Source organism: Tasmannia lanceolata, unplaced genomic scaffold (assembly GCF_043159265.1).
Source record: "Tasmannia lanceolata isolate RefF3 unplaced genomic scaffold, GAP_Taslan_0.1 ptg000025l, whole genome shotgun sequence".
NCBI classification, from domain to species: Eukaryota; Viridiplantae; Streptophyta; class Magnoliopsida; order Canellales; family Winteraceae; genus Tasmannia; species Tasmannia lanceolata.
In genome coordinates, this window is record NW_027518702.1 from 12,950,338 (window position 1) to 12,978,084 (window position 27,747).

The following is a 27,747-nucleotide window of genomic DNA, read 5'->3' on the forward strand; positions in this document are numbered from 1 at the left end:
CAAAACAGCTTTCATCTCTAAACTCGCTTGGTCTAGCTAGTCCGTTGTACCTGTTTCCTCTCACATTGCCCAGATGACTGAGTATACTGAAAATCTCATCTTGACAAAAATGAGAGAGATGATGATGATATCCATGACCTGGTAGACAGGGATTCCCTCATTATTTTTGAACTCAAGTGCTTCCAAGAATCCTACACCTAACCGTGTTGCACCTCCTACACCCACCATGGGAACCATTTCACCCATTCAACCCTTCATATATCTTACCACCTTTACCTGTACCACCCTGGGGCTAGGAAGTAGATTGATTGCATAGGGAAAATGAAAGATGTCAGAGCTTGAAATTCAGGAGATATCACCATGCCAGAGAAAATCCCACCAATGCCAATGGATCAGTTTGAGCCAAGTTGATAGGACATTATAGGATTGCCCCTTCTGAGATTCTAACTCCAGGGTCGATCTCTCCAATCATTATCATCATTAAGGAAGGCATGTTGACCTTGAACTTTCAGCGTCAATCCATTGCCTCCGATGAAGTGTCTTATCTTTGGAATTTATTTTGTCGTGTGTATACCAACTCTCCTGTCAAAGTTGGTAAGTCTAACCATGTCAACATCAATTCTAAGTATGTTGTGTTTATTAGTCTCTCTCATTGTGAGCCAGTGTCCAGTCTTCTGTTGAATTTGATGGATAGCCTATCGCGGCGCGTAAAAAATCATTGATGTACTTCAAACATTCAATGCAATGAACATCTGATTCTAGTGTCGTCAATATTCTTGTATATGTTCACTCTTGGATCTAATGTTGATAAACAAATTAAGACACCCTCCTCGGACGAGGATGCCGATGAAATTCTCCTCGAGATTTGAAAGATGATCAAACGAGAGGAAGAACGTCGAGCAAAGCCACTTGAAGATGAAATCGATACCGTGGATAGTGGTATCGAAATCCGAAACTCGGGAAATAAGGATTGGCAAAATCTTCCGAAGAGCGCAAAGAAGCGATAAACCTATTTAGAGGGTTCAAAGAAGTGTTGCTTGGTCCTATGAGGATAAACCCGAAGCGTACCTTGGCACTGTTCAACGTAAGTCACCCTTAGCTTCAGACATCAGGTCGAAAAAGTAAAAATTTCAAACGAAGGATACTAGACATCGAGTGAAGTTAATGAAAATTGAGAGAAGACTTTCGGACAACAAAGTCATGAACATAAAACATGAACCCCAAAAAGAATACTTTGGCTATACATTCCGATGGAATTTTAAGTCAAAGTAATCAAAGAGTAAGGGCATTCCCGCATTTCAAGTGAAAAAAAAAGAATGAACAAAGAAAAAAAGATAGAATTCAGAGAAGAAAGGAGAAGGGAGCATGCCCCACGTCAACTCCTCAAGAACGTCAGAATCGCAGGAAGCGGAGTCGATAAATAGATTGAAAATTTCAAAATCATCTTCAGCATTCAGAGAAGACCCATAGTCGTAGAATCCCAAATATCCCAAAGACAAAGTGGGAATTCAATCAGTCTAGCTTGCACAGTGCAGATGAAGTCTTGCCAGGAAATGCCGCCAGATTCCTAAAAAAAAGAGAAAAAGAAAAAGTTCAAAGCCATTGAACCTTAGCCATTCAAGAAGCTTGTATGCCAAAACATCAGAAGGACATCATTGGACGCCCGAGCCTTAAATGCCAAAATCCCAAGTTTAAAAAAATCCTTTTGCAAACACCTTCAAGCCTCAACAAAATCAAACATTCTTTTCAAAACACCCGCAAACCAGGAGCATTTCGTTCCGAACTACGTCTGACCTGATCCCTTTCTATAGGGTACGTAGGCAACCTGATCAATTCAGGTTCGGTCAACCTTTGGAATAAAAGTCAAATTATTCCCTTTCAACCTTTGAGCTTAAAAGCCAAATCATTCTGTTCCAAACCCCAGCGAACTATGCAGACCTGATCCTCCATTTTTGGAGTACGTAGGCAACCTGGCCAATCCAGGTTCGATTGCAACTTTGAAATCCAAAAGAAATATCCCAACCCATTTGAACCCAAGCCCACCTAGAAAGTCCTTCTGGTGAACAAGCAGAGGTTCGAAGTCAAGAAAAAAAAGAGACGGAGTCTGAAGATCCGCTAGGCTGAAAACCCGAGAGGGCGGTCTAGGCAAAATTTAGGGTCATTCACCCGCTAAGTTGACAACTGAAAAGTCGGCTTAGGCAAAAGTTAGGGTATCAAGCCCGCTGGATTGAAAACCCTAAATGGCGAATCAGGCAAAAGTTAGGGCAAGCGGTCCGTCAGATTGAAAACCTGAGAAGGCAATCTGGTCAATGGCAATGACTTCCAACAAAAAAGCAAATCATTGAGATGGAGAAACAGTCTTCAACCAGGGTAAAATCTCGGAGTCCAAGTAGTGCCAGCAAGCTTACTTTAACATTCCTCTAAACTAGGGGCATTGAAACCGAGCAATCTGAAAGGGATAATAACCATGATATAAACACCGAAAGAGGAGAGTAGTGCCTTTTGACACGGTCTTCGAAATACTCTAAGAGTGGCTAAGCCATACCCTTGAAAAATAACACATCAGATCCAAGAGTGAGTGGAAAGCGAGTCGAGTCCGTCGAACAATAAGAATCTTCTTTGATTGAGTCCTTGGAAATCTGTTCCTCCTTCATATTTGTGTTCACTTTCCTTGCAAGGTCCAAACTGTCGGGTGCTGGAAGAATGGGAGTGTGTCCTCCAAAATGTGAAGAAAATTCAGAGTAAATCCTGGTTTAGGTATCAGAAGGGGCGAGAGACATCTTGTTCAAACTTACCAGAGACCTTAGGCCTCCAAAAGCAAGCAATGCGAAAGAAGGGATTCTCAGACTCAGCCATCATGGTGATTGTCCTACTCTCCATAAAAAAATAAAAACTGTACAACATGAAACGATGCATCTTCTCTTCAACCATCATTGTCCTGCCTCCTTAAAACTCTTGTCATGGAAACACAATATACTAGGGGCAAGCACACAAAGGCAATCAGTAACAATATCTCCAGCAAGTAAAGATAAGAGGGGGGTACAAGCACATCTCAAGCCAAACCTCTAAACTCCTCAGTTGAGTCCACTCTTCAGAAGAGTCAATTCTCCAAGAAAATCAGTTTCCCCAGCGGATTCTAGAATTTGCTCCCCCAACCTTCAATCCAAAGTAGAATTCAGTTCTCTTAGAAAAAATTCAGTTCTCTTACAAGCACATCTCAAGCCAAACCTCTAAACTCCTCAGTTGAGTCCACTCTTCAGAAGAGTCAATTCTCCAAGAAAATCAGTTTCCCCAGCGGAGTCTAGAATTTGCTCCCCCAACCTTCAATCCAAAGTAGAATTCAGTTCTCTTAGAAAAAATGGTCAAGACTCAAAACCTCAGCAAGTTACTTATGTCCGATTATCAGCAGAGATCGCACATTCCCAGAGTTCTCAGCAAGAGACGATCAATCCTGTAACGGAATCGATCAAAATCTCAGTTTCTTGAATCAAAACTGTTCCTTCTTGAGTTTCGTGTTATTGATTTGTTTAGTGAGAGACTGTCTCACAATTTTAGTGTGTGCTTGGTGAGAGACTATCTCACAAACTTAAGTGGTCGTGTGACGAGCAACCGTCTTATCATTGCAATTTATGGTATGGTAAAAACTGTTGCAAATCTTTCAAAGCTGTTGAAAAGAAAAAAAAAAAGAAAAAACTTTCAAAAAAAACCTTTCAAAGCTATTGAAAAGAAAAGAAAACTTTCAAAAAATAAAATCTTTGTAACCCAAATTTCATGAAAGAAAGCTTGAATCTGTTCGATTTTTGTTAAGACTCCTGTATTGGATGCGAAATTATACTAGAGGCATCTTTTATGTCCTGATGAAAGTCAGACCATAAAAGATACTTAGCATGCATTGATGGTTGAGATATCAGTTTTAACGAATCAGGATTTGAGAAACTTGAATGCGTTTTTCAAATCAAAATTTTAAATTAGGAATGATCCTGATAATTGTCTAATCATTCTGCGTGGTTGATCTGTTAAGATGCCGTCTTCTCAGATCCTAATTTGGGAATGACCATGATGATTGTCTAATCCTTCCGCTTTGTTGATCTGTCAAGATGCCGTCTTCTCAGATCCTGATTTGGGAATGATCATGATGATTGTCTAATCATTCCGCTTTGTTGATCTGTTAAGAAGCTGTTTTCTCAGATCCTGATTTGGGAATGATCATGATGATCGTCTAATCATTCCACTTTGCTGATCTGTCAGGATGTCGTCTTCTCAGATCCTAAATTAGGAATGATCCTGATAATTGTCTAATCATTCTGCGTGGTTGATCTGTCAAGATGCCGTCTTCTCAGATCCTAATTTGGGAATGATCATGATAATTGTCTAATCATTCCGCTTTGTTGATCTGTCAAGATGCCGTCTTCTCATATCCTGATTTTGGAATGATCATGATAATTGTCTAATCATTCCGCGTTGTTGATCTGTCAAGATGCCGTCTTTTCAGATCTTGATTTGGGAATGATCATGATGATTGTCTAATCATTCCGCCTTGTTGATCTGTCAAAATGCTGTCTTCTCAGATCCTGATTTGGGAATGACCATGATAATTGTCTAATCATTCCGCTTTGTTGAGTTGTCAAGATGCCGTCTTCTCAGATCCTGATTTGGGAATGATCATGATGATTGTCTAATCATTCCGCTTTGTTGATATGTTAAGAAGCCGTCTTCTCAAGTCCTGATTTGGGAATGATCATGATGATCGTCTAATCATTCCGCTTTGTTGATCTGTCAAGATGCCGTATTCTCAGATCCTAATTTGGGAATGATCATGATGATTGTCTAATCATTCCGCTTTGTTGATCTGTCAAGATGCCGTCTTCTCAGATCCTAATTTTGGAACGATCATGATGATTGTCTAATCATTCTGCTTTGTCGATCTGCTAAGAAGCCGTCTTCTCAGATCCTGATTTGAGAATGATCATGATAATTGTCTAATCATTCCGCTTTGTTGACCTGTTAAGAAGCCGTCTTCTCAGCTCCTGGATTGGGAATGATCATGATGATCGTCTAATCATTCCGCTTTGTTGATCTGTCAAGAGGCCATCTTCTCAGATCCTAAAGTGGTTTGATCATGATGATGGTCGAATCATTCCGCTTTGTTGATCAGTTAAGAAGCCGTCTTCTCAGATCTTGTATCGGCTTGATCTTAATTATGCTCTAATCATTCCGCTCTGTAATCCTCTAAATCCCTGAGTGGCTTAATTAGAGGCTGTCTAATAATTCCATTGTGCTTCCAGTGAGAGTCTGTCTCACTATTTCATCGAGAGTCTGTCTCAATATTTCAGCATCTCAGTTTTCTTTACGAGAATCCGTCTCGTCAATTCATCTTATCATTTCTTTCTAGATTGATCCGATGAGAATCTGTCTCGTCAGTTAACCTTGTTATCCTCTTACATCCCTTCTGTTTGAAACCTTGGGCCAGTCAAAATGTGTTGTCTGTTTAGCTTTAGCATTCGCGCGACGAGCGCCCTCTGCCAAAGAGGGGCATCTGTAGGCACCCCATTTTGATAAGACCCTAAACCCGCGTATTCGAATGAAATCCCGAGGTTCGACAAGGTCCGGAAGTGCAAAATAAACCCGAAAATTTTGAGAAATACTGTTGTTGCCAAGCCCTTTGATCGATGTTCCTACCCGAGCCCCCCCCTGAATAAAGTAAAAAGAGACTGAAATACACTAGAAAGTGGCTGTCCAAGGCAAGTGCATGGGAGGTCAAATTTACCATTACTTTTTTTTAGTATTACCCTTTTCCTACCCGAGCCCCCCTATAAAGAAAAAAGTAGTTAAAATACACTAGATGGGGCTGTCTAGAGCAAAAAGGGGGGGTTAGGTATATCATTCTTCTTTAATAGAAATCAAAATAGGGGTTTGGGCAAGAAGGAAATCAACCCATCTTTAAGGGTATTCTTGGATGTTCTCATTGCTTGCTTGGGAAGTAATAATTCTAAGCCATAGGATCAACAAGGAAAGTGTGTGGGTAGTATGAGGTGAGAAAAAGGTTTTTTATTAGGGTTTGTAAAGACAATGGAAGAGATCAAAGGTTGAAATTACACAAGACACATGGACTTTGCAATGAATGGCTAGGATCATACCCATGAAATATCTAGGTTATAAAAAGCAGAGAGAGAGAGAGAGAGAGAGAGGGGTTTTATTTTTTTTTCGAAGGAAGCAGAGGGGGTCTTCATTTTTCGTAGAAAGAGAGAGAGAGAGCCCATCCTCCGGCCACCCTCCAACCTCCGGCCAAGCCGCCTCCATCTCGGCCTCATCTTTTTTCCACCTTCTCTACGTCTTCACCTCCATAGCCGAACCACCCTCATCTCTAAAAACCTGCAAACCCATATCCACCAAACCCACCTTCTTTTCCGGCAACCCACCGGAGTCCGAGCCACCACCACTTCCTCTGTCCATCTCCCACTTCATCTTCTTCCCCTCTATTTTACACCACCAACCATCTCAAACCCCATCCAAACCCATCTCCATCTTCTCCGGCAATCTTGCCGGAATCCGGCAAGCCTATCCCACCTCCATCTACCATCCTCCACCTTCATCTCCATCTCTCCACCGCCACCAACCACCCTCTTCTTCACATCCTCCGGCAAACCCCACCAGAATCCGAACCCGCCCCTTGTCTTCTATCAAAACCCATTTCAAAACCCAAACCATTTTCTCGGCCATCCACCTCCAAATCCACCGATCTCTCCCCCATCTAGCTTCTTCATTTTTTTTGTATTTTCTCTAACATACACAGAGAGAGAGAGAGAGAGGAGCAGAGAGAAGAAAATCCTTCTTCTCTGGTGAGTTGTGCCGGAATCCGGCACCGATTCCATCTTCTCCGATCCAACCTCCGGCCGGCCTCTACCCGCCATCACCGCCACCTCTACCTTGGCTCCACGAGCCACCACCCTCTTCAAACCCAAACCAGCGGCCTCTCTCTGATCGGGGTCCACACAACTTAACCAAACCCTAACAGTTTTTGGCAAGTACGAAACCCTAACCTCATCTTAGGTCTCAACTCAACCAAAAACACCTATAAATAAGAAGATATGAGCCAAACTGAAGAAAGCGTGGGGACTTAGGTACAGAGAGCGAGAGAGGAGAGAGAGATCTTGCCATTCTAGGGTTTTACTCCATGGCCGTCTCAAACTGTTGCCCTAGGGTTTTTCCAACCTTCGAGTGTAGATCCGATCCCGATTTCTCTACTCCAAAACCAAAGAAATCGAGTTCCGATTCTCAATTTTTCGGATCCGTTCCGTTCCGTGGATCTGGATTCGGACTCTCTTCTCCGATCTTTCGTTTTCCCCCAAATTTCGTCCGTCAACTTAGTATTAAAGCTCGAAGGAACTGTAGCAACATTGGTGCGGCTCAAATCGTTGCTGCTCCGTGGTCGAATCCCTCTGCTGTTACTGAATCTGCTGCAGCCGTCGATCCTGTGATCGACGGTTCTTGTAACTCTACGAATGTACAGTTTTCGGATTCGGCCGATTCCAAGGCCACTTTTTTGAGCTCCACTGGGAGCATCGCAGTTCATGCCGGTACTCATACTAAATTTCCCATTTTTCTAATCCTTTGTATGTTATAATGATTATACATAAGTATATGTTCATAGCAAAACCCTTTTATGTTCTTAGCAAAACCCTTTTATGTTCTTAGATAAATGTTTTGCATAATGATTACAAGTGTAAAGGGCTTACGCACCCGACCCACTGGTGCGCACCCGACCCACTTTTTTTTTTTCTTTTTAAAAAAAATAAAAGGGGTACGCACCCGAGGCACACCCGCACCCGACACGGCTGCGTGAGGCTCGGGAGAGTACCCGTGCTTCCTAGGTTTCAGGTGAGAGCCAAGGTTATTAATGTTATGTCATGAAAATGTTATACATAATGTTATAATGATTATGAATTACCCTTTTATGTTCCTAGAAAAATCCTGCCATTCAAAAAAAATGTTCCTACAAAAATCCTTTATAAATGTAAAATCCATAAGTATATGCTCTTAGAAAAACCCTTTATAACTATAAACTGTGTTTGGATACAAGGATTTTATAATCTAGGATTGTAAGAACTTGGATTTTATAAGCTAAACACTGGATTTTATAAGCTAAAACATGGGTTGTACATTTTAAGGATCGTAAAGTCGAGGTTATAGCTTATAAAATCTACATTTTAGCTTATAAAATACAGGTTTTGGCTTGTAAAATTCAGGATCTTACAGTCCTCCATGTATCCAAACGGCCAGTAAATCTTAACAATTGTTGGTTTTGTTCCTCCCCCCCCCCCCCCCCCCATCATTTCCTTTATAACCCTCATTCTTTATTGAACAAACCCTATTAAATTTTTATTTAGAGGGTCCTTCAATTTCTGACGATATTCCTCTACATTAATTCTAATCATATTATTTCCCTCTAAATTGAGGAAAGACTTTTTTTCCCAGAAAACGTTTTCAATGTGAAATACTTTTCTTGCAATCCAAACAAGGCCTATATGTGTGTATGTATATTGCAAGTTCAGGACTGAAATCATGCTTTTTTTTCCATCATTCAACCTTATTTATTAACCATGGTAATCATTCAGATATTCTTTGTTTTTTTTGGTGGATAATCATTCAGATATTCATATTTTATTATAGTGGGTCATCTTTGGAAGCATCTTTCTTCCTGTAATTTTCAAAGAATCTGTTTTATGATAAGATGAAGAGTAGATTTAATAATTTTCAAAGAATCTGTTTTATGATAAGATGAAGAGTAGATTTAAAGTATGGATAGAAAATCCCAGAAAATGAGTTTGAGTATGAGGGCTTCAATCATTTCTTCTGAAGTTAATTGGCAAGAGTACTGAAAAAAAAGAAAGAATTCCTATCAAGTGCCCCTTAGCCATTTAATTTCAAAATTCTACAATATAGTGTATCAGGAAAGTCATCTACTTTTATTGATATTATGGAAAAATATTCCTTGTTTATATTATTTTTTCTGGATTTTATGTAACGATTTTTTAAATTGTGTAAGAGGCTGAAGCAACACGAGCCTGCTAGATTGGTTCTCTGTCTTGATCTTCTGTGGTCTCTTTTGATTCATTTTGGAGATGTCACTTCAAATGACTATTTCCTTTTGGCTTATGAAGGTGAAAGATTAGGACGCTGTATAGTTACTGATGCGATCACCACCCCTATTGTCAACACTTCTGCTTACACGTTCAAGACCGTTGCGGAGCTAATTGCTTTTAAGGTATGCTTTATTTCCTAACTTTTTTAAAAAAAAGGTATGCTTTATTTCCTCTCTCTCTCTTAAGAATTAGCTCTCGGATTGCTGCAAATTTTGTGTCTGTGCACTGGATCTTTATTTATCCCCCTTGATCATTCTAAATGTTTATGGTTATTACAATATGGAATTTTCTTCTTGAATACTTATCCCTAACATACTAAATTTTCTTTCTATATCAAGTAGTCTCTTAAGAAGGGTTTACCCCTTGCACCAGTATGGCCCCTGTACCAGTATGGATTATATTTTGTTGCAATCTTTAACTTTTGAGTGTGATCCCACATTAAGTAATAGCAAACAAGCTGTGAATTTGTCAGTATGATATATATGTGGATGCAGACTGTGTCGTTGTGAGTCATCACATGGGATCTCCGTTCACTCCTTGGCAGGGTCCAACATCTTGGAGGTCTGGGTCATGTTATCAGAGAGGCAAATGAAGACCAGAGTATTGCTCGGAAGGGCCTTTTTGAAATTTAATAGTTACTAAAGATCCCTTTATCTGACAATTGAGTGGAATGTCATCTATGGGACTTTTTTGTTTAGTTTTGAAATCCGAAACTTGGTGGTTCTTGCAGGCTACTGCCAATTCTAAATCTCTAGAGTAGTTCTTCTTCTTCTTTATATTCTTATTCACTGTTTAAGGGACAATTGATTTCTAAGGACTAGCGGGCAATCCTTCCACTCAGTAAATTTTAATCAGCTTGTGCCAATATAATTAATAACCTTGTGGCATCTCACAAGTGAGCCATTTTTTAAGTGTCCACTATTATTTCGAAGTACCATTCGTTTTTTCAATGTAAAAGGAACTAAAAGTACTTTTGTTTTCCTTTGGTAAAAAAAGTGTAAGAATTCCTGGGCTTTAAGTACCGCAGATCTTGTTATTCATTACTTTTTGACTTGAGTATTTTGCAAAGGAATATACAAGTTATAATATGAGATTATTGTTTTGTAGCCCATGCCAGTGAGGAACTGTTTCATGAGGCAGCCACCTGATTGATTGGATGATATTACTAATATGGCAATTCTTTTTCCTTTCCTAATATTTCTTTATCAGGACTACGAACAGGTTATCTATTTCTTTTATTTATCCTAATATGACCTTGAACTTTCAACAGGAGGGGACCCATGTGAGTTTTGAGTATGGTCGCTATGGAAACCCAACTACACAGTCTGCAGAGGAGAAGATCAGGTATGTCCTGCATTTTGATACATTTGCATGTGCGCTTCCTTTTGCTTTTCTCTTGGATACTGTATTTAAATGTTATCTTTTCAATTTATCTACTGGAGCAGTGCACTAGAAGGGGCTCAATCTACTCTATTATTGGCATCTGGCATGTGTGCCACTACAGTTATGATGCTGGCATTGGTCCCAGAAGGTGGGCATATTGTGACAACCACAGATTGCTACAGAAAGACTAGAATTTTCATCCAGACTATACTTCCAAAAATGGGGATTTCGGTAATGATGCTCTCTCTCTCTCTCTTAGCTGTTTTAGTTGGTACTTTTTTTAAAATGGTTCGCTGTGGAACATGCCTTAATGTATCATTACTTTTTATCAGTTTATTTCCATTTTTATGTGGAATATCAGTTCATTTTTACTTCTATATTGTCATCAGACATGCAGTTATCTACTAAAGATCATCTTTTTATATATTCAATATTTAGTGGCAGGGAAAGATGATAATCTTTCTTCTGTTCGTAAATTGTCATTTTTTCTTCTATTTGTGAAAGATTTAATTTTCAAAAGAAAAAAGAAAGAAAAAGACTTAAGTTTTACCTTCGTAAAAAAAGGAAGTCTTTTAAACTGGATAACTGTCTTCTGGTTGGTATGATTCAGATCTCAGAGTAGGCATACGCATAGAAAGAACCAGGACCCTTATAGATCCCGGCTTTTAGACATTTCACTTGTGATTTTTATTGTTCCGCTTTTCTATTCCTTCAATCTCTTATTTGGAAGCTATCCCACTCGAAGTCATGATGTGTTTGCTCGCTATTCATATGTGGGCCTCTCTGTTGTTTTACTGGCATTGCTATGAACACCTTTAAAGTTAGTTTTCTTGCCTCATTATGAAAGGGATAAAGCATAAAACATTTAGTAGTTTCTGTGCATACCTTTCTTTCCCCTCTTTGGTTATTTTCTCACCCTCACCTGTTAGTTTGCTTTCCTGAAACAATGATTTTCCCTTTTACTTGGGTTTTTCAGAATGTGAATTGTATTATAACCAATGGAAAAGGCCAAAGCCATACAACAGCACAACGTTCAAAGAGCAGAAACACCAAAAACAAATGAACGGGGGTCAAGATCCTATGACGGTGAAGACAATAAAATACCAGTCCAGGATTACAATTGACCTTTTACCTGTTCTTTTCCTGATGTCTGTCGTCCATTCATGGACCACAAACAACTTGAGACACTATGCATGTCACTGCTATGGCATAATGTTAATGTAAATAAGGGTAAAAAATGGATAAAACTCAAAGCATGCGGTAACTGTAAAGTTCTGATAGTAGTATTCAGAAAAGAAGAGATAAAAGAGATGTAAAACTGTCACAAAGATCTTGGAGTATTGGCATACGCTACGTATCAGACATGGGTTCTTCGTCCATTCAAAAAAATCCGTGTAACATGGAAATGGATTTTGTTTTTACGACTTTTTTATATAATTTATGATGTTATGACTTATGATGTCTATTTTGTTGAAAAAAAAGAGAAAAAAAGAAAAAGAAAGGTCAGGAATTTATGATACTTGGATACTTCTAGAAGCACCCGACATATGGTGTCTGACACGACACAATACTCAGATACTTACAGATGCTTCATGGATACTTTTGTTGGTTAAATAATTGTCTTGTTTCAAACGAATTAACTATCATGCTTTTTGCTTTTTAATGTATTATATTTGCTATTATAACTTTGAGTATTAGTCTTACAAATGTTATTTTAGATTTATTATGAATTCATTGTCTTAGTTAAATCTAGTTAAATTTTATTGATAGCTGCCATGTCTTATCTCATTGCATGGGATGCCCGTATCCATATCCGTATCCTACTTTTTGAAAAATGGTGATTGCCTTGTCGTATATCTGTTTCCGTGTTTTCATCTGTATCAGTATCGGCCTATCCGTATGTGGGTATCATAGTCTATAACGCTCTTTATGACATTTTGAAAACCACATAGCAAATGACAACCATGAAACTGTCTCTAGTGTGATACAGAGTAAATCACAACATTATTAAACGAGGAATAAATTGTGGCTCTAACAAGCAGTGGAATAATCATCTATGAGTATGTTCTAGATCGTCTCTATTTCCTTTACTAAAAGAGGAATAACCATCAATCAGTTATGTTCAAACTTCGGAGCATCCGGGTTTTCCATGAAACTGTCTCTAGTGTGATACAGAGTAAATCACAACATTATTAAACGAGGAATAAATTGTGGCTCTAACTAGCAGTGGAATAATCATATATGAGTATGTTCTAGATCGTCTCTATTTCCTATTGCTAAAAGAGGAATAATCATCAATCAGTTATGTTCAAACTTCGGAGCATCCGGGTTTTCTTTTCAAAATCCATTTTTGATTTTTACGTTATCTGTGTTCCACACTTTCTGATTTTCCTTATAATATATTTTGTGTTTATTTGTTTATTTTTTTATTTTTCATATCTTCCAACCGCAGGCCACTGTCATAGATCCTGCTGATGTGGACTCGCTGAAATCTGCACTCGATGAGCACAATGTCAGTGAATTGTCTAGTTCGCGGTATTTTCTTTGATATGATTTTCATTGAGAATGGCACTCCTGATGTTGCTTTTCCTACAGGTGTCTCTTTTCTTTACAGAATCTCCAACTAATCCGTTCCTCCGCTGCGTTGACATTGAATTGGTTTCAAGCCTTTGCCACAGCAAGGGAGCACTGGTCTGCATCGATGGTACTTTCGCGAGTCCTGTCAACCAGAAGGCCTTAGCTCTTGGCGCAGATATTGTACTGAATTCTGTGACCAAATACATCGCAGGTCACAATGATGTATGTTAAGCAAGCGCTAATTTCTGAATTGACAAATGAAGGCCAACGTTTGGCTGCCATGAATTTTTTTTCATGATAAACTAGTGTCTCCAAGTGGTGAGAGAGGGGTAGGGCGGGTGAAGTGGCTAAAACCAGGAAACAGAAATGAGGAAACTACAGTCTCCAAGTGGCTAAAAATCAGGAACCAAAACACTCTACTCAATAGGATCGGCTTTTTCCTGATTTTTAGCCACGTCTACTCAATCAGTTCTCAAAATCTCTATGTGAAGCACGAGTACGGGGTGCGGGTACGACATGACATGGGTACGTGATTTTCCAAAAAAACCGGATGCGGGTACGTTTGGGTACGCCGAATATAATAATATATTTTAATATTTTATTATATATTTATAAAAATAAAAATAAATAATTGGAGAGCAATCAAATAACAATAACATCATCAAAATGGAAAATTCTAATATTACTCTTGATTTCATTAGTGATTAAGTTTCATATTTCATAACATGAGACATCAATACATCATTCATTTGAAAAAAAGTCTGTCGCCAGTGTGTTGACCAGTGCTTGACAAGATGAATAATTTTTAGAGACCAAATTATGAGATTTTTTATACCGGACTTTTGGGATTTAATAATGTTGGACATGATAGATTTTATGAATTTTTAAAATTTGAAAAATACCCCACCGTTTGGAAGTTAAGAAAGTTAAAATTTTGACCCGACCTTTTTTCTGCGAATTTTGTACTAGAACAGGATAGTTGACTTTTTTTCGTTTTAGATTTGGGTCTTGAAACTATTTTTAATAAATCCAATTAAAGGGTATTCCGTTATTTACATGCAAATCTTAAGTAAATGTAGGTTTGCATGTAAATACTAAGTACACGAAAGGAGAGAGAAGAAGCAGGAGGGTTTACAAACCAGATAAGAGAAGAAGGACGTGTCGGGTACGCGTGGGTGCGCACCCCCAACGCACCCTGTACAAGAAAAATGATTTTTATTTCTTTAATTATGGGGTGGCATACCCGGTACGTACACGCACTCCATACGTGTCGGGTACGGGTACGAGAGGCCCAGGAGAGTACCTACCCAACCCCTTTCTCACCATTTGAAGTCATTGATTTATCATGAAAAAAAAAAATTCATGGCTGCCAGACATGGCCTATGAGTAAAACTGTGTCAATATGTGAAATATCAAAACTAAAATTTCTTCTCTTTCAGGTTATTGCAGGTTGCATTAGTGGTTCAAAGAAAGTGGTTTCTGCAGTGCGTAGTCTGCATCACATTTTGGGTGGTGTTCTCAATCCGGTGAGATTATTATATTTTATAATTAGTTTTACACAATGCTTTTCTTTTATAACTTTGCTGCATCTGTTGCCACGCTAGCATGTATTTGTGTTAATTCATTGTCCGTTTATTGGCTGCAAAGAACTTCTAATTCCTTATGAGCTTATTTTCAGACATTAAATTTTTATTTAGGGAAAAATATAGTTACACCCTCTTAACTTTCGGACATTTTCAACTCTAACCCTGACTTTTAAAAGTCACCAACTACACTCCCTGAGGTTTCAATTTGTATAAGGTAGACTCCCTCTTTTGAAACACTATCAATGCTAATGAAGACCCATACCCCCCTCCAAATGCCATACCCGAATCCAAACACTACCAAAAACACAGTGGGACCATATTGTTTGGATGATCCAAAGCGTTCATTTGATGGGCCCCGACATAGATAGGGTGTGCCCCAAAAATCAGCTCCGTAGGATCATCCCAACCCTTCGATCTGTGGATGAACCGTCCACTGAGGGGGTCTACCTAATACAAATTGAAACCTCAAGGGGTGTAGTTGGTGACTTTTAAAAGTCAGGGTTATAGCTGAAAATGTCAGAAAGTTGAGGGGGTGTATCTGTATTTTTCCCTTTTATTTAAATGTTTACTAACTTCAAATAGCTTTTTTTAGTTAATTTTCAGACATTGAGCATATGATTGGAGCGGTATAGTGTTGTTTAAACTTTAAATCCTATATTTTTCAACTTGTCTTCCCATTTGATTTTAAACCATGGAAAATGATCCATGATTCAACTTGAAATGTATGTGAAAAAGTGATTTTCATGCCATATGAATCGCTCAAAAGCTGAAGGGGGTTGTGTGGGAGCCGGTTTTTTCCCGCGCGCGCCGGGGCGGCGGGGGATCACCACATCGGGTTCTCAGGGAGTGTTAGTTGATCTGTGTTTCTTGCGAACTCGGGACCATGATCCGGACTTCACAAGAAAGAGAAACTCAGAGTCGCCACCTAGGTTAGGGCCTAGGACCCGTGCTTGTTCCTCCGATGAAAAGGGGATAAGTATTCGAATTTCATTAGAGGAACAATAACCAAAGGGGTTTTTCGTCTCTTTTGACGGGTTTTCGTGGAGTTTCGGCGGACCGTAACTCCTCCGTTTGGACTCCGAATCGCACGAGGTCAGATCCATTGGATTCCTCGTTCCGTGGAGATTCCAATGAACCTAATATCGGTGGCTTTCGGAACACGAAGTGTTTTTGGATAAAAACGAATGTTTTTTACTCAAAGCTAACTTCTCGGTTGAAAGGCCGTGTGAAATCGAACTTTTTGGTCGTGCTGTGAAAGGCGGGATACCGTGTAAAGACGGGCTTTTGTTTCACCTCCGGGGTAAATTTCTTTTTTGAAAAATCTTTCTAGTTTCGTAACCTAGAGAGATTGAGAAAAATACTACGTTATGAGACTCTTTCTCGTGACAACTTTTCATTAATTCCACCTTGACAAAATTGGGTGTCTACAGGTTGATATATTTGCCCCCATTTTTCCCCCAACCGCCTCCTTTGGTGCTTACCCATGTGTAGATTACCAGTTGGGGCGGGCAGACGGTAATTATTAAACAAGATACCACTTTTTGAAACATGTTATTTTCTTAAATACAAAAAGATACCATGTGGTCTCCCTGTCTCTTCCTTTTGCAGTCGAAACCCATTCTCTGCTTGACGTTTAGTTTTCACAACCTAACAAGCAATAACAGGAAAGTCTAATGAGCCAAGATGAGTGAAAAGAGGACTCAATCGATTAACAAATGCCTCAAGACCGAGGTGGGACTTCTAGTCAATATCGATGAGCTAAGGACAAAATGGAGCTTAGAGGTGGAACTTTCAAGCAGAGAACCTATTCAAGTAGAAGGTATTCTAAAGCAGTGGAAGAAAGAGGTACTCTTTGTGACTGGTAGTGTTTCAAATTTAACTCTCTAAACTTAAGGAGACAGGTGGCCTGCTAGAGATACGATAGACTTAGGTTCAATTGGGATATTATGAACAACCATCTGTGTTGTGTAGACTGTAGAAGGATCGCTAAGGGCTACACAAGAGCTTCCAGGAGTGTTGGTGCTAACTCTTTGGCTCCTCAATCATCCTCGACAATCAAGGATAGTCGTGTGTCTTATGGCGGTGAAGATTCTGCTCAAGCATTTTCAGAACAGGGTGTGGGGAGTCCTTAAAAGCAGATTCTCTTCTTCATTTAAGATGCTTGAGGTTTGGCTTGAGAGAACCAACGGAATGAGGGGAAAGACATGTGCACCAAGTTGGGAAGAAGGAAACCATTATCAAAATTCCTTTGGATATCAATAGGCTGGGCATTGTGAGGATCTGGAAAGAGAAACCTGGATCCTTGTTCTCTGATCTTTGCATTGGAATGATAACTGTGTAAGTTCATTTATATAGATATGGTGGGAGATCAGAGGAGTTTCACCTCATGGTTGGTACTCTATCGGGGAAGGTTGCCTTTTAACCGTTTATGTATCATAGATTAGGGCTGTGATGTGGGATAGCTGTGCACATGCTCGTTTGGGGTTTTTCCTTCAGGGCATATTCTGTCGATCACTGTGGAAGAAACAATCTTCTAAATCTTGGCGGTGGAAGAAATCTCTTTTGGACAGAGGGGGGCGGTGATTGGATCCATTAATCTTCAAATATGATGGTTGATGTTTGGGGCATCAGAAGCAATGATATGACAAGTTCGTTTTTAGGTTAAGATGGCAGAGAATATTGGTTTACCCCGACAGGTGCACCTTTGGTCACTGACGTGTCGACAAGTAGAGGCAAAGGTTTGGCAATTGCTGGAATCTCGAATTCTGAGGTGTTGATGAGAGGACCATTTTATGACAATGGGCCCGACCAACTCCAGCTTTCTCTCGGTGGTCCATACTGTGGGACCCTATCTCTTTGGCCTTGCAGAGAAGTTGTGTTTTTGAATTTGAATTCAAATTGACTGCAACTTCCATGCTTTGATGCGAGCAACAGGAACTCTGACGCCGCCAAGCTATCACAATGTTGCGACCAACTAAAGTTTTTAGCTGCTCGAGGAGTCTCTTTCACAACGCTGTTGCTTTTGGGAACACATGCTTGATGGGTTGTGTAACGAGGCTGACATCCATCTGCCTTGGTCAAGATGTTTTCCAGGTGCGTACTTGGACCCAGTTAGGACCGATGTTGGTGAACCGAGTCCATGCCTGGATTCCCTATTTTAGTAAGGGATATGGGGACCAATCGGTAAGCCTTCACAACTTGGCCCTGAATAGTGACTAGTGAGGCCCTCCTAGTTCGACAAATCCAGGCTTGAGCACCGGTCGTCAAGCCATTCTGGTTGGGCTTTTTGTTGATGTTCTACAAATTGTTTCTGTGTCCCATGATATGCTTCTGGTTCTCCGCTTGAAGCTGCTGATCTCTACTCTCGGGGAAGGTCATTTGGGGACATTGGCGAGCTCAAAACAAGGGAGAGTAGTGTTGGTGGTGGTTTGTGCCCACTCCTTGGTGACTTGGGCCGATTGGCTTTTTCAGTGCTTCTGTCCTTGGAGGGAAGAGGGCCTCATAATTCACTTTGCAGTGTTGGTTCTCCAACCTGTGGTGCTTGTGATGGACAAAGTGATCAATTTTTTCCCGAATTTAGTTGAGAGACATTGCACCTTTGGGTTTCACGATCAGGGAAACTGATCTGTTTTTTCTTGTTTCCTTTTCCGTATTTGATTGACCATGGTTGCAGCAGAAGGGATGTGACCTCAGGTATGTCTGAGTCTTGGATCAAAGACCCTCGTCTTCATAGGCATGTTACTTCTGATTATCAGGTTGTTAGCTAGGATGAACCCAACTTACCCTGGATTTCGGATTGTGATCTTAGCATTAGGGCACCTTTGTTGAATAAGTGATCCGATTATCAGCTGCTTGCCATGGCTAACTCTGATAGAGACTTGAGTGAGAGGCGAGAGGATCCTGTTGGTTTTCTATTATTTAGACCATGATTTTTCTTCCCAGGTGACTTTTTAGTGACTGTGGAGATGGGCTTTCCGAGGTGGGGAATTGGGATAGTGATGTGTGTGTATCCTTTCAAAGTAAGGGGGATAGTCTCACTTTAGCTATGATTGAGCCTAATGATGTGCATTATCCTGGATCCCTAACAATCATATCTAGGGGATAGCAGGGTGCAGAAACTTAGAGGATGGAACTTAAGGACTTGATGGAAAATCACATGCTCAAAATGAGTAAAGTGCTTGATTTATGTTTTGTGGGGTTGGAAAAGGAACCTAGAGTTTTCTTTCTCTCAATTGAGTTCGTGATTGGAAGGGTTGATTAGAGCTAGAAGATTAAGTAGTAACTTGGTCACTCGCAGAGGGTGGGAGATGGCAAGGCTTAAATTTAATGTTAACTACGAAGGGGGGACCTCATGAAAAAGAGTGTCTGAAGGTTGGGCTATGGTCAGTGATATCTTGCTCGTGTGTGTGTGTTGTGTTTTTTTTTTTTTTTGGGGGGGGGGGGGGGAGGGGGCGGCGGCGGCAATCATTCGAAATTGTGTTTCCATGAAGATTCTGATCTGAAACGTAAAAGGTTTGGGATCCTCGAGCAGAAAAGGTATTGTGAAAGTGGTTCTTAGGAAAATTAAACCTTCCATCTCTTTCCAGGAGATGTAATTGAAAGGCTTTGCTCTTGTGGATCTTGGGGGAATTGGATGTTCCCCCAACTTTTTTTTCCTGCTCCTGATGCTAGGATCTGTTGGTACTTCTTTTGGCTTGGATGGGGCAATTCCTTAGAAGCAGGAATCTTCCATTTGGGTGCCGCTCTTGATTCGGAACCTCGATTCGGCGCTCCTTAGGAAGGAGCTTCCAGGGAGCGCGATCCTGAAGAGATGGAAACCGCTCCCATTGCACTCCCAACCGCTCCTATAACTCTATTAATAACTCCCTCACCAACTTACTTGCATCAAACTCGTCTAACTGTTCAAAGTACTTCATTGGAGCAAGCACGGAGGCAAATCTTTAGAAGGCATGAGGAAAGAGGGCATGAAAATGGAGACGGAAGCAAATCTTCGGAAGGCATCCTCGAAGAGGAGGTTATTAGTTTTGGATGTCATGATGAATGCTACAGGCAGTCCCAAGGTCATTGTGCATATTAAATAGGTCATCTTTTTCGCAATTCATTTTTTTAATTAGAAGAAAAACAATTCATTACTCCTGAGAAGTTTCAAAAGTTGACAAAAAATTGGTTTTGGATGTCATGATGAATGCTACAGGCAGTCCCAATGTCATTGTGCATATTAAACAGGTCATCTTTTTTATTTTTTTAAGGTGACACCCTTTTTTATGTGCATGCCCCGGTGACTGGGTTGTTGATGTGACTGCCTGTAGCATTCCTCTAGGATGTGTGGATGATTTGGCCCACATGTTGGTACTTTAGATGTCTACAATTTAAAGATCTGATGTTACAATTCAATAGCGCTTTGTGGTTTTGAATTGCATCATTGACGATTCTTCATGATAGTTACACAGTTTTATTCACTAGTATTTTAGTTTGCAAACTGATGATATTGCAGCATCATATATTAATGGGAAGCATCCGTTTTGTATTATCAGAATGCTGCGTATATGATCATCCGAGGCATGAAGACACTGCATCTTCGTGTACAGCAACAAAACTCAACAGCATTGAAGATGGCCGAGATTTTAGAGGCCCATCCTAAGGTGCTATAAATACCTCAACCTATATTACATTTAGTGAAGGATTTGTTATGGTCATAATTATTCATCTTTAGATTTAAAGGAATTTAGTGGTTATAGAACTAATTACATCTATCAAGTGAGGGTGAGAATGGTTATTATTTCATTGTAATCTGTCTCTATGCTAAGTTTTCAATAAATAAATAAAAATCTTGGTTTCTCAAAAGTTTTTCTTCTTGTAGTAAAACTAATGTGTTTTTAATTTGTAGCATCCTGTTCATATACTTCCTCTAAAGCATAATCATGTAGAAGACTAGAAGGCTAATATGGTAGCCGTTGGCAGATTATACGTGTCTATTATCCAGGTCTGCCAAGTCATCCGGAGCATCATATCGCCAAGCGACAAATGACTGGTTTTGGCGGTGTGGTCAGTTTTGAGGTGGGCATTGATATTACATGTTGGATATGTGGTAACTTCATTTTTTTTGCCCTCATTGATTATAAACTTATGGTACTTAAAAAATACGATATGGTTCCATGTTATACAGGTGGACGGAGACTTGATGACTAATCAGAAATTCATTGATGCTTTAAAGATCCCTTACATTGCCCCTTCCTTTGGAGGCTGCGAGAGCATTGTTGACCCGCCTGCCATCATGTCTTACTGGTATTCCCTGCTTTTCTCATCCTATTTTAAATCCTGAAATAATTGAGAGCCACTCAAATGTGGTCATTTAATGCATGCACCACATAACAAGTAACAAAAAATACACAAGTGAAATTTCTCCCTAATTTTAACCCTTCTCAGCTTCGTTAGAATGCTTGAACCTGAGAAAGCTTTCACAATTTCTCCCTTGCAATTTCCAACCCTTCATCTATACCCTCCAAACTCAGGTTTCTGAAACTGCATTTAAAGTTCCTTTTAATAGTCATGACCATGGTTTGGAGAGGTGGTTAGGGTTTGAGTGGAGAAGGGAAAAACCCTAACAAACCCAGGGCAGGATTTCGGTAAGGAAAGAAGTCTGCTCCAATTGGAACTTGGAGAGCTTGGGCTAGGGTTACAAGAAAAGGTTCTTGGATCTAGGGTTACAAGAAGAAGAACTTGGGCTTTAGGGTTTGGAAGTTGGAGAGGAGGAAGAGAAGAGGATCAAGAAGAAGAAATTTATTTGCGGGGGAGGTGAGATCGTCCATATTTTCTTAGAATTAGGGAAGTTTGCTGCAAGTGTTGTAAGGAGCAGCTCCCTGCTAAAGTGTTTTTAGAGAGGGTTTCATGGGTTTTGAGGGTTTGAAGAGAGAGCAGAGGTGAAGTTATATTGCTTTAGTGTCTGCAAATAAGAACGGGGAAGAAGGAGAACTATAGCTTGCAGATTGTCTCGAAGACGGGCGTTAAACACAGCAGCAACGAGGAGTAATTTTCAGATTACCCTTAGCTTTCCTTTCATCAATTACACAATCCCGGGGAAGATTAGAAGCCTAATATCTTTGCTTGATCGGTATTCTTTGAGAATGGGGAAGACAGCTAAATGGGCAACATCGGAGAGGTGGCTTGGGGATTGGCTTTACTCAACCTGTGACTACCTTAACTTTAGATGGCGGAATCGATGCCTTTGGTGTCACCCGAGCAAACAGACAATTGCTCATCTTCCTGTCTTGACTCCCCGTCTACCAGCCACAGGAGCCTTCGACTAGTGTTGAGGATGAGAGTATGTGATGGCCTGATTTCGGGGAGATCTTGACATCTGTTGAGGAAGGGACCTCGACTTTATCTATTTCAGGAAAGGCGGTGGAAATGCGGACTGACATTTTAAAGGCGTGTCTGATTTGTAGGAGAAGGGACAACAATGGGACCTTGGATGAACTTTGGAAATGGGCTAAAATCTTTTGGAACATCCCTTCTCTCACCAAACCCTGTGTTCTAGCAAAGGATGAAGTTCTTTTCATGTTTGACTCCACGGATTTGGCTGCCAAGGTTCTAGCAAAAGGCCTCGAGGCATGTGGAAGCCAACTGCTATCTCTTTTTGCTTGGCATAAGGACTTTGTGCGGGGAGCAGAAGAATTTTGGGTTAATTTTTACGAAATTCCGTTACATGCTTGGGCTACCTCTACAGTGGAAGCTTTAGGAAAAAAATTTGGCCCGGTTTTGGAAGTAAGGATGAAAGGAAGTCATGATCATTGTATGAGCTTTGTGTCAGCTAAAATCCTAACCCCTAGATGGAAGTTATCGCACCCTTATGTACAGATTTGGATATTGGGTGATTGCTTTACCATTGGAATTGAAATACCCCAATTCTTAGGAAGCAATGAGCCCCAATCGGTTCCGCATAACACTGCCTCCCATAAAACGACAAGTTCGAACCCGATGAGTCCGTTGATTCTGCCAATTCTGGCTCCAGTGGCTGATCCACTTGTGGGCCAATCTCATGGTAGAAGGCCACCGGTGATTCCGGCGGTGGGAAATGGGTTACCGATTGAGTGGAGGAATCCTTGCAGGAAGACCGTTGGGTCCTTGGGATCCTACCATTCAAACTCAAATTTCAAATCCCCGTCAAAGAAAAAGGGTGGTGGTCCCGAGGTTGTTATGAATCCCTCAGAGATTGAAGATAACCTCTTGGGATCTGTATTAGCATCAAAAAAAAGGGGTGTGCGGGCAGGTGCGACCTTTTTCTGATCAAGAATTAAAGCGAATTAGACCATCTAAATTCTAAAGGTCCTGATGGTCAGAAACCAAAGCCAAAGAAGACTTTGGGCATTCTCAAAAAATGGATCATCGGATCGCACCTTTCTAGCATGATTCTCAAGTCTCGGGATTTTGTTTCCTACTCTTTGTGGAAGCAGAGAGCTGTTCAGAGAGCCATTCTGGGAGTTGTTCTCTCGATAAAAAATTAAAAAACAAACCGAATTAACGCTATTTCTCGGGGTTTGGGAGCGTTAATGGTCTCTGACTGTCTTAGTATTATTATTAGTGCTAAGTTGAAAGGATTGTTGGGTTTAGGAGGGTCTCCCAAAGAGGTGGAATTAGGGAGAAAAGGCGTTCTTTAACAAAACATAGCTGCTTGAAGCGACATTTGGATGGGAAAGGGTTTGAAGTGAAGGTTCTACCTTATCATTGAAAATGGAAATTGGAAGCGGTGGCACCCATGAATGGGACGTTAATCATGAATAGATCGTAGAGTTGGAAATTCTATTGGGGTGTGAAGTATGTGAAGGGAACGGGGAAAGGGGAAAAGTTTTTGTATTTTTGCTCTTCCAGGGACCTGTAGTTATCTCCTAGGTCATCATGTGATGTACTTACTAAGGGACTCCTTGTCCCTCCACTATGTAATCTTCGTATGAATTTAATATATATCTGCCAATTTTTTAAAAAAAATACACAAGTGAAAAAAAAACTTGAACCATCAAAGAAAGCAAAAGGAAAGATAATTAAATCATATAGGGTATTCATCAGGGGAATTAAAAAAAAAAGGTTAATAAGAAGAGGATCATGTCTATGACCAAGAGAACTGATAGTAGCAAACTATTGCTTAGACTGACCTGAGGATTACCTTTGATTTTCTCATGTAGAAAAACCGTAAGTAGAGAAAATTATTATAGATCAGGGATCTTTTGTTAGCACTGCATTGAACCGTAAATTAAAAAGTTTACATCAGTAACACTGATCATCATGTTCTTATGAACAGGGACCTTTCCCAATCGGAAAGAGCCAAGTTTGGTATCAAGGATAACTTGGTTCGGTTCAGCTTTGGAGTTGAAGACTTTGAAGATGTGAAGGCAGACATCCTTCAGGCCCTGGAGTCTATCTAGTGTGTGCGCGCGCGTGAATGCGTAGTTGTGTGTGTGTGCCTCTCCTTGGAATTTGGTGAGATTAATCTGTGTTTTGGTTGAAACTCATCATGACAGTTTTTTTTTTTTAGTTCTTAAATAATGATGGTTCCAAGTAATGATGTTATTCTTAGGTATGCATGTCTATGGGGTGAAGCCCCTAAAGGCAATTTGTAGATCTCTTGGAAATCAAAATATTATGGTCCAATAAATTGACATTATTTCTATTTTTGATCAACAGATGATAGTATCATGATATAAAAAAAAATATTTAGAAAGATGATACAATGGGTTATCACCACCCATGTTTCTACGTAGGTTCGGTTCCTTTTTCCTGGTCACATCCTGTATTTTCTTGAAAGTATTTGCATTGAGGAAATCAGGTGAAGTGCTGAGGGAGGATATCATCATTTGAGTAAAGCAAAAGAAGGCAGTGGGTTTTAGAAGCGTTTTAATATCATTTGAGCTTGAGCTTGGGCAGCGTGTATATTCTGAATTGGTGCTTAGGAGCAAGGTTTAAAATTTCGGTTTCGGTACCGGTTTTCGACACTGAAATTTCGACCGTAATCTGGTACTTGATCCGAAACTAATATTTTATTCAATATTAAATTTCGGTCGAAATCTTGGTGAAATATTAAATTAATATTAAAAAAAACATTTTTTGGGTCAAATTTTGGAAAACCTGAAATTTCAGCTGAAATAAATGACCGTTTCGGTTTTGATGCATTTTGGTGTTGTTCTTCACCGAAATTTCGGATTTCGGTCGAAATTTAAAACCATGCTTAGGAGTGAGAATTGTACCCTGATGGACCAAGAGAACTTAAGATGGAAGGGTATTATCTCTACCCAATGGCATGGCCCTAATGGAAGGGTATTATCTTTGAATTTACATTTCAACAGTTTGCGAGAAGATCACCTTTTTAACATCTATGTGAGAAATTCACTCAATCACCGTTTGCTAGAACTGGAGATGAAAGCATTTGATTGATTTTCAAAAGAACATTTTACAAAATTATTATGAAGCTATGCGACTATAAATTGATCCCTATGATCGAAGTTATATACACTACGCTACTACAGAGGCCTTATCTGCACAAGCGAGCCCTTTAATTCTTAATTTCTTAATTAAAGAAGTAAGATAATTCTTAATTAAAGAATTAAGAATTAATCAAATCCCCATAAAGTAAGAAGCAGTGTACTGAAAGGGACTAATATTCCATGAATATGGTTACTATCTGTAAAATCAATAGATTTATTTTCATAGAATATTAGTTTATTAAGGCACTGTTTGTTTGAGATATTGACAGCCAATTGTGATTGTGAATAAAATTTGTAATTACAGAAAATGGCCTTGGATCATTGTTTCCCAAATTTTCAGTGGACTCTCTTTCCTTTCATAGGCTGCGTTATTCAGCACTTCTCATTCTCTAAATTTCACACCGGGCAAAATGGGTGGAACAGAGTCACTTATCATTCCATGTTATATTGGCGTGTCCAGTCGTGAGAATGAGACTTGAGAAGAGGGTGTGGAATAGGGACGCATGAGAGTTCCCTAAAACCCAGGAAAAAAAGTGCTGCTTAGGCTACCTTTGATAGCCATGAATTTTTTTTCCCAGGGTATGTTATTGTATCCAGTTGTAGGAGAGGGGCAATGAGGGTTGAAGAGAGAGAGAGAGAGAATTGAGAGGGGCATGGAGGGGGTGAGGTGGCTGAAAAATAGGGATAAAAATACGGGGCCGTTTGGATACGCGGATTTTATAATCTGTGATTTCTTCAAAATTGTAGCTAAGAGACAAGAGAAGAAGCGGATCAACCGTCGTTTTTTACTTCTTGCCCTTCTTTCCGTCAGCAATAGAGAAGCAGATCCTCCCATATTTCCAGGTTTTAGAAATCTTAGGATGCAGGAGAGATTTTTAAAACCTGATTTTCTCGCTTAAAATCCATGAAACGCTGGCTGCCACGTGTCACGAGAAAACAGTTCAGGGACACAACCGGTATTAAAATCCAAACTTACCTCTTCGTGTTGCATCTTGAGAAGTCGTCACTTATAGCACCTTTGGTTGCCACTCCTGGTTGAAAGGGTTGGTTCGCCAAACTCTATAAGAGGAGTTGACCCTGTGACTTGCTGACTCTTCCCCCGTTAGACCTAGCAGGTGTAGACCGGAACCTTGGCGGTTTACTCATGGGTTGTAAGAGGACTTGCTTATGCATGTGACGCACACAGCAAGAAATTATACTTCAACTCGTAGGCGTACCCTAAGGGAGCTTTAGGTGCGGACTGCGAGCCATCCATAGGGATGCTCCAGTTTCTTTGGTCGAGGATGGGGGCCAAAGACAGTGCGTGTTGGGTTGGGTTCTCACATGCATTGCGCATACAGACCGGTGCAAGGGGCTAACTATATTGTTTGCCTCCTGCACCGCGGTACGTCTTGTGGGCAGGGGTCTCCCATGAGTTTGTGCCGGGGCGACTTCGGTTGCCCTCGCGAGGTATACACCTTGCGGATCAGTCTATGGGGCATCTTGCTTCTTGGATGACCAAGCCCCAGCGCTTGGTGGATTGGTGTGTGGCATCGTCATGCCTTGTACTCGATGACTTTGCATTGGACTCCAAGGCCTGATGTTCGATGTACTCGTAATGCAGGTTAATCATGAGAGTGGGTATCTAGAAGTGCATGTCAAGATCTGAGCCAAGTAGCTTGATGAACAGCTTAGAGACTATGTGCGCATTCGAAGCATAAAGGGGTGTTGGCCTGTAGGGCCTTCAAAGCCTTGCACGATTGAAGGCTTGCCCTAGCATTCGTGCATGTTGGGGCGCCGCACAGGTCATTCCGCTGCTCAAACATTAGGCCCGTGACACACGACAACGGCAGCAGCTTGATCATGAACCCTCTTTTACACGGTTTTCAAACTAAAAACCTGGATTCTAAAATCCGCGTATCCAAACGGCCCCTACTATGCGGATTTTAGAATCCGGGATTTCTTCAAAATTGAAGCTAAGAGACAACAGAAGAAGCGGACCAGCAGTCGTTTTTGACTTCTCGCCCTTCTTTCTGTCAACAATCAGCAGATCGTCCCATATTTCCAGGTTTTAGAAATCTTAAGATGCAAGAGAGATTTTTAAAACCTGAATTTCTCACTTAAAATCCAAGAAACCCTGTTAGGACAGCATATCAAGGTTACCTATCAAAAAAAAAAACAATAGCTTGATCATGAACCCTCTTTTACACTGTTTTCAACCTAAAAACCTAGATTCTAAAATCTGTGTATCCAAATGGTTAAAGAGTGAAGGGTTAACGAGCAAAACCTTACACCCTCTCAAATCACATTGTCGTCCTTTCTTTTCGTATCTCACAATTAGATAGATGAAGATTCCATAATTTTTTTCAGGATTGCCAAATACGACCTTGAAGGTATATATTTCCGCGGATCGAACGGATGGACAAGATATCTGCTATCAGGAATATTCTTTATAAGGCTGTGTTCATTTAAGATTATGACAACCGATTGTGAGTCCAAAAACCAATTATCGGACTCAAATTTAATTGTAAATTTGAGTCCGATAATTGGTTTTTGGACTCACAATCGGTTGTCATAATCTTAAATGAACAAGGACTAATATAG

At 40.2% G+C, this 27,747-nt stretch overlaps 1 protein-coding gene across 2 annotated transcripts in view; it reads left to right on the plus strand.

The window, feature by feature from the left end:
* Positions 1-24,353, plus strand: part of MTO1 (Pyridoxal phosphate (PLP)-dependent transferases superfamily protein) — a 31,377-nt gene extending 7,024 nt beyond the window's left edge. The window contains exons 1-11 of one of the 2 annotated variants that reach the window (XM_077368445.1): positions 7,097-7,577; positions 9,162-9,265; positions 10,414-10,487; positions 10,589-10,757; positions 12,979-13,038; positions 13,122-13,325; positions 14,543-14,629; positions 20,224-20,331; positions 20,651-20,746; positions 20,856-20,974; positions 23,985-24,353. In XM_077368445.1, coding sequence (XP_077224560.1) covers positions 7,175-7,577; positions 9,162-9,265; positions 10,414-10,487; positions 10,589-10,757; positions 12,979-13,038; positions 13,122-13,325; positions 14,543-14,629; positions 20,224-20,331; positions 20,651-20,746; positions 20,856-20,974; positions 23,985-24,108 — 1,548 coding nt within the window. In that variant the 5' untranslated portion in view covers positions 7,097-7,174 and the 3' untranslated portion in view covers positions 24,109-24,353. Of the gene's footprint in view, positions 1-7,096; positions 7,578-9,161; positions 9,266-10,413; positions 10,488-10,588; positions 10,758-12,978; positions 13,039-13,121; positions 13,326-14,542; positions 14,630-20,223; positions 20,332-20,650; positions 20,747-20,855; positions 20,975-23,984 lie in introns of those variants that run through there. The other variant, XM_077368444.1, reaches the window with a different exon arrangement.
* The last annotated feature ends 3,394 nt before the right edge of the window (positions 24,354-27,747 follow it).